The sequence below is a fragment of the Echinops telfairi genome, unplaced genomic scaffold, assembly GCF_000313985.2.
Source record: "Echinops telfairi isolate 266 unplaced genomic scaffold, ASM31398v2 ScPeMD7_23;HRSCAF=83, whole genome shotgun sequence".
NCBI classification, from domain to species: domain Eukaryota; kingdom Metazoa; phylum Chordata; class Mammalia; order Afrosoricida; family Tenrecidae; genus Echinops; species Echinops telfairi.
This window is the reverse complement of record NW_022103920.1, coordinates 51,294,220-51,307,715: the sequence shown is the minus strand read 5'-3', so window position 1 is coordinate 51,307,715 and position 13,496 is coordinate 51,294,220. Positions and strand designations below refer to the sequence as shown.

Genomic DNA, 13,496 nt, shown 5'->3' with positions numbered 1-13,496 from the left:
GAGTGGGGCGCCAACAAACCCAGGGACAAGAGAACAACAAGAGATCTAAAGTTGATGACAAGGAGGGCATAGAATGCCTGGTGAGGTTCTATCAACTGCAATGTAGCCAAGAGGAAGCACAGAGAGCCGAATGAAGGTTGAACACGATAGTGGGGCAGGAGGAAAATAGAAGAGAATAGAAGAAAGGACAAGGAGGCAGAATACACTTATACAGGTATAAACATAGCCATATGCATATGTAAATATATTAATATATAACAATAGGGATATAGGTCTATGTATCATATATCAAATGTAGGTCTATGAATCATATATCAAATATTTCTACATATATTTATTGGTTAAGTATTAAGGTAATAGTGCACCTCTACTCAAGACCTCCCTCAATACAAGAACATTTTGTTCTAATAACCTGGCAATCTGTGGTGCTCACATTCCCTGACACAATCACTGAAGGAAAAACGGGTGCATACACTAATGTGGTGCCTGGCTATTGCAAGATAAAGCATCTGGAGTCTTAAAGGCTTGATGTTAAACAAGTGGCCATCTAGCAGGGAAGCAACACGGCCCACCTGGAAGAAGCACAAGGTGTTGATGGCATCAGGTATCAGGCATCAGAAGACCCAACACAAACATTTTGATGTGAACTAGGCAGGTCCAAATGGAGACCCAAAGCCTTTCTGTAGACAATTGGATATCCTCTCACAGAAGGGTCACAAAGAAGGGAAGATCCCACCAGTATAGCACTGATGAAATACACAACATTCCTCTAGCTCTTTAATGCTTCCTCCCCACCACTATCATGACCCCAGTTCTACCTAAAATATCTAGCTATACCAGAACATGTACACTAGTACAGATAAGAGCTCTCAACACACAGAATCCAGGAGCGATAAACCCATCAGGACCAATAATGAGAGTAGTGATACCATGAGGATAGGGAGAAGGTGTGGGGAGAAGGGGGAGACATGGGGAATGCATCACAATGATTGACCTACAGTTCCCCACCCTGGGGACCAAACAACAGAAATGTGGGTGAAGGGAAACAGTGGATGGTGCAAAATATGAAAATAAAAATAATTTCTAAATTATCAAGGATTCACGAGGGAGGGTGGGAGTGGGATGGGAAAATAGAGGAGCTGATACCAAGGACTCAAGTAGAAAGAAAATGTTTTGGAAATGATGATGGCAACTTATGTACAAAGGTGCTGGATACAACAGATGTACGGGTTGTTATAAGAGAAGTTATAAGAGATGTAGCCCCTAATAAAATTATTTATTTAAAAAAATCCCATCTGAGGCCCTTCCTATCCTAGCACAGGCACTGATTTACATATTTGAAGACTTGGAGTAAATGATATGTCATATGTTCCTTTCACTTAATTCAGAAATAATTACTTAATATATTTTTAAGCGTGTACTGCAGGAGTGAAAATTCGAGGGGCTGGGAGGCTGAGGAAGATCACACACGGGGAATAAAGACAGAGGAGAGAAAGATCTGGTCCAAGGGATAGTAGGCAGGGTGAGTATGGTGGAGCAGGTGAAAGGTCTAGAGCATGGAACAAAGAAGGCATTTAGAACACAGAGGTAAGGGCTGCTGACATCCATGGGAGGGTGGGGCACAGAACACGCCTCTTCCTGACGCCCTTTGAAGCAGCATGCTCATCCTTCACCCACGTTAAAAACAAGGCTCCTGCCCAGAAAGCTTTATGAACGACACATTCTTAAAAATAACCTGCCTGCGCACTTCCATTTTGGTCTGAAAAAACTGTAAAAGTTTTAAAATATTCGTTATATTTCCAAAATGCTACTTCTGAAATTTGGGGGGTTTGTTAGCTCTAGGTGTTAAGCTACAGGCTCAGGAGTTAATTTTTTTTTTTGCTTGCTGGGCTCTCGTTGATGATCTCGTGGAAATAGAATGACTGTGCTTGGCTTGGCAGAAATGCAAGAAAGATAAGCGGCTTGGAGGAAAGAGGGAACCTGTTCCAATTCTTGTCCCAAGGTCTTTTCATAACGTGTGCGTCAGACTGAGACATTTTACATGTAATGTCTAAGGCTAATTATTTAGTTTGGCTACAAAGGGTTGGTGAAGCTTGCTTTGAATCATTTTGATGCTGACGTTGTCAGAAGGCAGCATTAAATCATTTGGAAATGATAATATCTCAGGTTAGCAGCTATTTTTGCAGCTGTTTTTCCTACTCAAATTTATTTGAAACTAAACCCGATAGAATTAGTTATGCTGAAAGAAAATAAAGCAAATGACTACATCGGCTTTGAATTAATTTTGCTCACTGTATAAATAGGCCCAAAAAAAGAAGAAGAAAGAAAGAAATGCCAGCCTCTTAATTATCTTCCTCTCTCATCAGCAGAGGTTCCTTAAGAATGATGGGGGGAGTGCGGAGTGGAGATCCAAAGCCCATTAGTAGGCCACTGGAGATCCCCTTGCAGAGGGGTCTCGGGGAGGAGATGAGCCAGTCAGGGTGCGATGTAACAATGATGAGAAATACAACTTTCCTCTAGTTCCTAAATGTTTCCTCCCCGCTCCCACTACCATGACTCGAATTCGATCTTGCAAGTCTGGCTAGACCAAAGAGGTACACTGGTACAGATAGGAACTGAAAATACAGGGAATCCAGGATGGATGAGCCCTATAGGACCAGTGGTGTGAGTGGCAAAACAAGGAGGGTAAAGGGAGAATGGGTAGGAAAGAGGGAACCGATTACATGGAAATGTGTGTGACCTCCTCCCTGGGGGACAGACAGCCGAGAGGTGGGTGAGGGGAGACGTCGGACAGGGCAAGATATGACAAAAAACCCATTTATAAACTATCGAGGGCTCATGAGGGAGGGGGCAGCGGGGAGGGAGGGGAAAATGAGGACCTAATGCTGGGGGTTTAAGTAGAGAGAAAATGTTTTGAGAATGATGTACAAATGCGCTTTACACAATTGATGTGTGTATGGATTGGGATAACAGTTGTATGAGCCCCTAATAAAATGTTAAAAAAAGAAAAAAAAAAAAAAAAGAAAGGGTCTTACTGTCTTTCAGACTTCTGGGGAGGCTCACTGCCTTCACATTCTCCGTTCGCACCATGCTCCACATTGCAGCCAGACTGATCTTTGTAACACGCCCTGTAGTCTCTGTCACTTCCCTGCATACAATATGTTGTCCCTGCCAGTCCCAGGTATCAAGACCCCTCCCCAGCCTGCCATGGGAGCCCCTCCCTAGCTCTGTGGACACTACCTTTCTTCCAGCGTCATTTCTCACATAGTCTCTAAGTCCCAGTCACACGGAATGACTTCATTTCCACAAATATTTATCCAGTACTTCTTTTGTGTCGGTCTCTGAGCTAAACAGTAGGATTCAAAGATAAGTAGGACATTGCTTTTGCTTCGAAGACACCCTCGCACTCTAGAAAGCATGTGGTAGATAGGTATAAATAAGTGTAGTGTGGGGTGAGATATATACTCATGTTCATCTCGGTCTCTTTCTGCCTGAGCTACACTTTCCTTTCATCCCTGCCCAACTTCTACTGATCCCGCAAGCCTGTTCACCAACGCTTTCCTTGAGAGGAGGCTGCACAAGTAATTATTTGAATCATTGTTAAGATTTTGTGTATAATTTATTAGAATTTCTTTCCATTTCTTGAGGTATATATTCTCAAAAGTTTGTAGAAAAATTCCATTCTGTTTAGTTACATAACTCCACAAATTTTGAGGCCTACTCACATATATACATATATACTTATAAATATTTCTGGAATGAATAGTTTTAAAATATCATTTCAATATTTTTAAAAATGGAAATAATCTAGTCACCAATATAGTTTGTTGGAATATGTGATGGTATTCTTCTTCAGTGGAACTTATTTGACTTAAACTGAAGTTTATTACTAGTAATCAAAATAATAGTTAATATTTATTAAACATTTTTAATCAGGTATTGTTCATAGAACAACATACAACTTACCTCCTTTAATTATGATGAGAATTAAATGAGTTAGAAAATGCTATGTTTTTAATAGATTATATATAAAATTTCAGATATGTCAGCTTTATTATCATTAATAATTATAAAAACTCACTTTGTTCCAGCCACTGTTCTTTTTTTAAAAAATCATTTTATTAGGGGCACATACAACTCTTATCACAATCCATACACACATCAATTGTGTAAAGCGCATTTGTACATTCATTGCCCTCATCATTCTCAAAACATTTCCTCTCCACTTAAACCCCCAGCATTAGGTCCTCATTTTTCCCCTCCCTCCCCGCTCCCCTCTCCCTCATGAGCCCTTGATAGTTTATAAATGGGTATTTTGTCATATCTTTCCCTGTCCAACGTCTCCCTTCACTCACTTTTCTGTTGTACGTCCCCCAGGGAGGAGGTCACATATAGTTCCCTGCAATCGGTTCCCTCTTTCCTACCCACTCTCCCTCTACCCTCCCTGTATCGCCACTCACACCACTGGTCCTGTAGGGCTCATCCGCCCTGGATTCCCTGTTTTTTCAGTCCTATCTGTACCCAACATCCTCTGGTCTAGCCAGACTTGCAAGGTCGAATTCGAGTCATGGTAGTGGGAGCGGGTAGGAAACATTTAAGAACTAGAGGAAAGTTGTATTTTTCATCATTGTTACATCGCACCCTGACTGGCTCGTCTCCTCCCCGAGACCCCTCTGCAAGGGGATCTCCAGTGGCCTACTAATGGCCCGCCACTGTTCTAATGTCAATTATATATTAACTGATTTAATCCTTACGCCATGGCTTCTGCCATGGTTTCTACTGTTAGTCTCATTAGAGACGAGACAAGCTAGACATAGATCTACTGAGTGAGTTGTCTAGATCCCACCACCAGGGAGTCGTGAGGCTCTGCTGTAACCCAAGTCTTTCTCTAACTTACGCTGAGCATGCTTCACTTTGTAAGTATCACTGCAGTACATGGCTCTACACCGTTGACTGTTATCTGTAGACACTTGATATGAAATAATCAGGATTTAATTTGGCTCAAGATACACCCCTGGGAATCCCCTCACATACTTTCCATCTTACCCATTTCATTTTTATTTGTTAAGCCAGGGAACTCCCATGGGAAGTGCAGATTTGGCTGATTGAATGAGGGGCTGTGTCAAACGTATGCTGTTGTTAAAGTTTTATATCATAAATATATATATGTATTTAGTACAGTGTATCTGTTCCATCCTTCTTTCCTCAGTTCTTTTTAGGATCGGGATCAGTTTGGAATGTTTATCGGCTATTGACCCTGCAAAAATTGCCTCACTGCCCTTTCGGAACTACTAAAATTATGGTCACAGTATCTCTGGTCTGAAAAGATTAAAGCTATATGTGGCATAATAGAAAAACAATTGGTGCAAAGTTTAGACTTCTATCCAGTGTACACACAGTAGGATCCTTAAATATGAGTAATATATTTATGGTGGCTAAAAACAAGTTCACTTGAGAATTAAAATTATATCAGACCTTTTTCAGCATACTATCTCTAATTGTCAAAACTAAGGCAGAAATCTAGCTTAGTGACCAGGGAAAATCTCACTTATCCATTGTAAATTAGAAAAAGATGGAAAGGAATGCTAAAGAATATGAAATAATAAAATCCACAGTTGATGTTTGGCATGCATACCCTTTTACCCAAAGACACATAGACTTCTATTTTATAGAGGTTAAAATGTGATTTTTAAAATGGCTGTGTCAAGTATCTTGAAGTCTGTCTTTGAGACAGTCTCTTTTTAATTTTTTTCCCAAATGAATAACGAGTTGCTTTAAAATAGTTGCTGGATTTTAAGGTCCAGTATAATGTCAGGAGCCCGGGTGGCACTGTGGTTAAGACATTGATGATGACCCCAAAGATCAGCAGTTGCCCTCCGCCGTGAGCTCCCCAGGAGCGAGCCGTGGAGCTGTGCTTGTGTCAGGATTCCAGCCGAGGCCATCCTGCCGGGCGTTCTCCTCGGTCTCAGATCTAGATGTGACTAAGGGTGAGTGTGAGGCCACCCAACAGCAACATCTCCTGACGTTATCTAAGTGATGAATGATGAAAATAAAAACACACTCGCTGCCATCAGTCAATTCTGACTCATATTTCTATTTAATACTCTAGGGTTATGAGGAAATGAGGAGATGGTAAATGTCTATGGTAAACTCTATTGAAGAGTTATATTTAGATATGATTTTGTCCATACAGCAATTAAAATGAGGCAGCGAATTAGGATCTCCAGATGTTTCAAGGAGATCAATGGAAATAGAAATGTAGTCTTTGTGGTCAGCATTGCTACCATAGAGTTTTGGGATTTAGACCATGTAGCTTCACCTCCCTAAGATAAAATACCTTTATTTATATAAAATTGTGAATAGATATTAATTGATTTTAAGGTCTTTCCAGGTTTTAAAATTCTGATCTGATTTCTGGGTCAGAAGTCATATCTCTTTTCATCATTTATTGTTTGGATGTATTTTCTTTTCTTGCCTTATCTCCTGGTGCATATGAAATAAGAATAGTGAGATCTTCCAAGCACAGGGATCAATCTAAACACTATCAATGGGAGTGAGCAAGAAAGAATAACAACAACAACAAAATCTTCTGAGATTTTCCACTCACGTGTGATAGTTACTTTAAATATATTAATTTCATCAGTTTGCAAATGTTACTATAGGTCTCATTGTCATTGAGACAATGCTGACCCTTTGTGACGCCCTGAGGGTTTCCCCAACTATAGAAAGCCCAGCTGCTGGTGGTTTTGAACTGCTGACCATGCACGTCACATCCCAACACGTAACTACTACATCACCAGGGCTTATTATATACACGCTGAATTACTCACCAAGAAAACAAACAAACTCACCGCCATTGGGTCTATGCGGACTCGTAGCAATCCTATAAGACGTAGTAGAACGACGCCTGTGCGTTCGTTATAAGACATAGTAGAACGACGCCTGTGTGTTCGTTGAAAGACATAGTAGAACGACGCCTGTGTGTTCGTAGAACGACGCCTGTGTGTTCGTTATAAGATATAGTAGAACTACACCTGTGGATTTCTGAGAGTGTAGCTCTTTACAGGAACAGAAAACTTTGTCTTTCCCCCACAGAGTGCCCAGTGGTTTTGAAATGCTGACCTTGGGATATGCAGCAAAACAATGTAGCCATCTACTATGACAGGGTGGTAAAATAGTTCGCATTTGATAGTTTTTATATCTGCATGCTATCTGTTTGCTTTAAGATCCTGTATTTTTATATGTTAAATAAGTACTTCTTCAACAACATGCAAATATAATAAATTGCATCTGTTTTTAAATGAGTATATGGTAAGAACCGTATATATTTTCTCATATTTCTAAATTGGAACTTCCATGCTGCATACTTGTATTTAACAAATGGGACAGTATGTGTATTGAGCCAAGTAAATATTTACCTCATTAAAGTGTTTTTCTCTCTTCCTTTCCCGTAGACTTGCTGCTTTCAAATAGCTGCATTCCCTTCCTGGGCTCCGCGGAGGGACTGGATTTCCAGACGCTGCTCTTAGATGAGGAGAGGGGCAGGCTGCTCCTGGGTGCCAAGGACCACATCTTCCTCCTCAGTCTGACGGACCTAAACACAAATTTTAAGAAGGTCAGATGATTTATGGATAGTTGATTCGATTCATTTATCAATAGCTGGTGTCTTTTCCTTCTGCCCTAATCAAATGATTCAATGTCAAAGGCAGTAGTTCAGTTATACATTGGACAACAGAACAGAGGCATTTTAAAACTTTATGAAGTCTATCTACAGGTTCTGTACAGCGAACGGGTAAAACACTAAATCCTTGAAAAGCTGATTCATAAAAGTAATTAAATGTATATGAGTTGATACCATAGAAAGGCAAATTTTATGGTTGAATTTTTTTTGAAAAATGAATTTACTTTACTAATGCCAAAGATAACATTAGTGTTTGAATGTTAAACTAACAGATAGACACACTTTCAATGACTCCTGTGCTCTCATAGCATTTGAACAGCGCATTGTTTTCCCCACACACTGACTTCATATTCAGACAGGCTTCTCCTATGGCCTCACGGCATGCAAGCAGAGGGGATGAATAATGACCCTACTAAGGACTCACAAAGAATAATCTTATGACTCAAAATAAATAGAAGTCTCCGAGTGATGCAGATGACTAATGTGCTTGGCTGCTGTTGGCGAAGTGGGCAGTTGGAGTCCACCCAGAACACTTGGGAGGAACGACCTAGAAATCTCCTTCCACAAACCCCTGGACGTAAGCATGTTACAGAGCTCGGTTCTACTCCGACTCTCAGGGGCTTGCCATGGTTCAGCATCTACTAGATGGCGGGGGAAATAAAATAAAGCACAGTTGTTCTAAACTTTCAAAGAGCAATTGTTGCTTTCTCATATCCTTTCAGGGAACACTGCAGGAAACAAAACTATCGCGTTTTAGTCTTATCAGTTACTAAAATGTCTACTGTAATGTCTAGCTAGTCCTATAGCTACTGCCATAGATTTCTACTCGTAGTGCCCCTCTATAGGGTTTCCGCAGCTATATTTCCCCAAGAGCAGACCGCCTCATGCCCTGTGGACGGCTGGGGCATTTAAATCACCAGCCTTTTACCTGGCAGCCCAAAGCCTAACCCACAGTGCCAGCAAGACTCAGCTAGTACTTTAGCAAATACCAAATACCTGTAAGCAGAGATGAATAATAGTTTATTTGTTCTTTTTTATCTTTAATAATAGATTATTACGTTTAGGTAAGACTTTACACAGTAAATGTCCTTCTTTAACAAAACATATTTTTGTACCAATTGCTCCATATTCTTACCGATATTGATCTGGGTGATGTGATGATGTGCCAGAATCTTAGGTTGTTGTCCAATGTCATAGGTTCTTTGTCTCCTGGGTTCCTTTTAATGTCTCTGTGAGGACTGTCTACAGTTCTTTTACAAACTCTCATAAGATCTGTTTATCTAGCCATGTTGTAGTTTCACCATTGTACTTGAGAAACATGTTTTCTGGACATATGATTCTGTTGGACAATTATTTTATTTTAGTTTTATGACTGTCATCCTATTGCCTTACAACTTTTGTGATTTTGTTTTACTAAGAAATCACTATTTATTCTTATTGTTGCCACTTAATAAGTGTTCATTCATTTTAATTTTTTAAATTTTTTAAATTTGTGTGTGTGTTCATTCATTTTTAATGAACTGTTCTCAGAATTATTTTTTTGCCTTTGGATTTATAGTCTTATGATAATTTATCTTAGGGACTTTCTTTGGGGTCTAAAGAAATGGTGTGGGGTCCATGTCAAACTTCCTATAGCTTCACGGTAGGAAGAACAAAAACCTCCACATCTGCCCAGTGATGATTCCTATGTGGCAAAAGTCATACATGTTGTGCTAAATAGCAATGGCCCATCCTTCTTTACCTACTCTGATGACAAATTTTCCTCCTATGCCTCCTCTATATCCTGGGCTTGATAATCCATTCCGATGCCCACATGAAACTCACAGACAATACTCACATGAACGGTGTTTATTAGGGAAGTTAATAGGATACCACAAGTCAGGCCCAGCAAACAGGAAGTATATGCATATTCATTGGTCTCTTCAGCCAAGTCTCCCTCCAGTTCTCAGCCTCTTCTCCACCTGGTAGGTAAATCTCTCTCCAGTTCGAAGTCTCTCATGACCCCTTGGTCTTTGCCTCCATGGAATCTAGTCTGCCTGTTGTCCTGTCCCACAATTCCATATTCTCGGGCCAAAGAGGAGAAGGTACCTTATCATCTTGGTGCGTCTCTTCTGAGTCTCCATGTCATAGTCCCTGATGCATTTGGTCTTGGTGGCTTGTGCCATTTCAGGAGATTCCTCTGTCTGCTACTGTTTCAGAGGTGGCTCATCTTTATAGCCAGGGTGGTGGTAATGGAAACTGGCTAATCCCCTCTATTAGTATGATACACATCCTATTTGCATAGTCCTACCTACTCCTTTGGTAGTAGTTTCAAAGCTTGGGTAGAAGAGCCACATTAAGACATCTCACTCCATCACACATGCCTCCACCCTCTTTATCGTGTCTTCACACCACCCGTCCTCCCCCTGCAGTCTACTGCTCTGCTGGGCTTGATCATGTATGGCAGTGGCCACACAGCACTCATAGACAGCGCACAAGAATATGGAGGTTTACGAAGGAAGTTAACAAGTTTATTAAGGTTCTCACAAGTCAGCCTCAGAAAACAATTAGGACATAGCCCTTTTGCCTGCAGTAGTGTCTTTTCTTAGATGTGCTGATAACCACTCCTCTCTCTGGTCTTCAGTCTCTAAACCACATGAACCCCCCTCAGTCTCTGCCCTACTTGGGCAAGGATTACAAATCTCCTTTAGCACTGACAGTCACCTAAAGGCCACCAGCTCTGTAAGCGAGCCTACTACTGGAACTCTCTCAACTTCGCTTAGTCCGTGGGTTGGGAAATGCCCTGCTCTCTTTTATGATCCTGGTGCTGTGGCCTCTGGTACCCCAAATGCCTTAGCCACGTCAGCCAAAGATCTCACACATGCTCGGCTGGGAGCTCTTCTTTCTTGAAGTCAGAGTATTTCTCTGTTCTTGCCCCTGAGATGGTTCACTTTTAAATCCAGAAGAATGGCAAAGTGACCACTTCCTGAATTAGAGCCTTCTAGACCTTATTTGCATGGTCCCAGTCAATCATTTGGTGGGAGTTAAACTGATTACAGATAGAAGAACCATATCAAATAGTTTCCCTTCACTATAAACTCTATGCTGTATTGGCTTAAGTGAGCTTCTTGAGTGTAAACCTTGTTTTCTTTCCTGATAGTAAGCCATTTTTCTGCCAATTAAACTTCAAAGGTTACTTCTACACTTTTTTTCTCCGCCTTTGGAATTCCTATTGTGCACATATTTTTCCTCTTCACAGTATCCACATAACTTTTAGATTTTCTCCATTTTACTTAATTGTTTTCTCTGATGTATTTTCATACAAATTAGAATTGCTTTTTATTTTTCAATTGATTCCATTCAACTACTATGTGCTTATTTTGAGCTAATAATCAGGGTAAACTGTTGTTGTCACTAGATAGACTCTCATTGTTAATTTATGTCATCATTTTGTTCTTGAATTATTTCTTTGAATTCCTCCAGGTTTTTGTCTCTATTTCCCTTGCTCTCTGAAGATCTCATATATGTCCTTTGAACTCGGGCTCAGGTAGTGATATTACCATTTCTTAACCAGAAAGGTTTTCTGCCCTTCTTTTTTGCCAACTTGCTTAAGCCATCTTACTTTGTTCCTATGATTTTAGTTGTGCTATTGATTAATACATTTATATGTTTTAGTGATTATATATATATATGTTTCTTATATAGTAGTTAACATTTTAAAAAAAAAAATTATTTGGAGCTTTGTTTCTTCTCATTCCGTTTGAAATGTCTTCCATGTTAACCAAGAATCCTCTATCCAGCCAAACTGTCAACTATGAAGGAAACATAAAGTGTCATTCTTCACTTGTGTTATTTTAGTCGTGGTGGTGTTGTGGTTTTGATCATGTGTGACTTTAGAAGTGTGCAGTTGGCTGTGGGATTTTCATTCAGTAGTGGATGTGGTGGGTTTCACCCATGTGTGAATTCTCCAAATGGGTTAGACCCACTCGTGTTCCCTCAACAGGCTAAGTGGAGATGAGAAAATAGGCTCTTCCCCTGATAGTAGATGACAAGTGTTGGGTGGTCAGGGTGCCTGCACGCCCATCGTGAAATCATAGGCACCTTCCGGGATAGTGCTCAAAGTTGATGCCAACCCCAGAAATCATGCAGGGTAGTCTCTGTATCCACTGGGCGGGAGTGCCATCCAAAAGGATTGGGTAGGTCTGCTGTGCATAAGTTGGAGTCTCAATAGGTGATGGAGTAGCAAGGGATTCCATTGCAAGGAAGGAAGGCTTGCAGAAACTGGGTGGAGGATGTGCAACATTGAAGTTGGGTGGATGCTGGAGGAGGACACTCAGATCGCCTGAATTATTGTCACAGGTGTAGGTGTAGCCAGAGTGGCAGGGGTGGAGAGAGGGGGGTCTTGTTTCTCCAGCCAGCAGTGTGGCAGCGAGAAAACACATGGTGACCATTGAACTTGCAGGATGAATCAGAGTAGAGCAGGCGCAGGTTTCCTGCACCTCCGAGAGAAGTAGTGAAGGTGGCCGGGGTGTGAATGAAAGTGCAAACCTTCTGTGCCTCAAGGAATGCCTGGTCCTCATCGCTTGGCCTGTGGATATCAGCGGAAGCCTTCTTAGCGCAGAGCGGATCACAGTGGTTCCACCCTCTGTCCGCACAGGACTCCTAGACCTCACGGCCGGTGGTGAGGATGGCCAGAGTTGTGCAGAGATTTCAGAACTGCCTGTATCTAAGGAGAAGCCCCGGTGGCAGGGCGGTTACACATTGGGCTGCTAACTGCCAGGGAAGCAGTTTGGAACCATCGGCACCAGCTGTTCCTCTAGAGAACGATGAGCCTCTCTACTTCCATGAAGAGTTACAGCCTCAATAACTCAAAAGGCAGCTCTACCTTGTCTGATAGGGTCACTATGAGTCAGGGCATTGACCCAATAGTAGTGTTTATTTATTTGATGCGTCTCCAGTATGGGGTTGGTGAGTGTAAGCCATTCTGGCAAGCATCATCATGGGACTCCTACACTTTGTGGAAGAGGAAATAGGCGGGGCATGGCGTGTGACCTTCAGGATGGACCTTCGCACCACAGAGAGGTAATGGTTGCCTGGCAAGATTGCGTGCATATGCTAGCGTCTCTTGAGTGTCATTGACAAGATGGTGGGTGTGACAGGACCTTTGACCCTTGACTCCATGGCCTCTTATTTAGGCACATGATATAGCAACTTGCAGGCAGGGTGTCTGCTTACACTGGACCAGTTCTGAGAGGGAGGCATCTGTTGTTATTCTGTTACTGACTTTTCTCTGAATTCTCTTGTGAAGATGACCAAATGCCTCCACAAACAAATCGTCTTTGCACTAATTTCCAACAGTCTCCCTTCTTGCACTCCTCAGTGGCCAGAGCCCTCACCTGCCCCTCTGTTCCCATTCTTGACTCTCCTGCAAGTCTCACGCCCTGTCTGCACTTTCTGTCATTTATGCAAGGACCCATAATTCTCTTTGTTGGGTTTGCTGTAGGGGCACTTCTCTGGGGTTTCTTGGCTTCAAAACGAGACCAGTCCCATGCTCAGCGGTTCCCCGGCGTTGTGGTATTGTACCCACTGTCCTTTCTGCGGGGCTCTTGTGCAGACTCTGTCATGAGTGTGCTTTCTTTGCCGTTGCTTTCCGTGGTTCCTTGCTCCCAGCTGGTGTCTGATGCCATTCCAGTACCAGTAGGAGATTCATGAATCTGTTTCTCCACTTGCTTTATTCTAATTTTCTTTCCTATTTGGTGATCAGTGTGTTTCTTGAATTCTGTATTTAATTTTCTATGAATCAAAGGGATTTTTTTAAAGTCTTCTTTTACTTACT

At 41.6% G+C, this 13,496-nt stretch overlaps 1 protein-coding gene across 1 annotated transcript in view; it reads left to right on the top strand.

Annotated features, from left to right (window-relative positions):
* Window positions 1-13,496, top strand: part of SEMA3D (semaphorin 3D) — a 244,665-nt gene that overhangs the window by 110,776 nt on the left and 120,393 nt on the right. Inside the window, exon 3 of the mRNA XM_004702630.2 lies at window positions 7,455-7,615. Coding sequence (XP_004702687.1) covers window positions 7,455-7,615 — 161 coding nt within the window. The remainder of the gene's footprint in view (window positions 1-7,454; window positions 7,616-13,496) is intronic.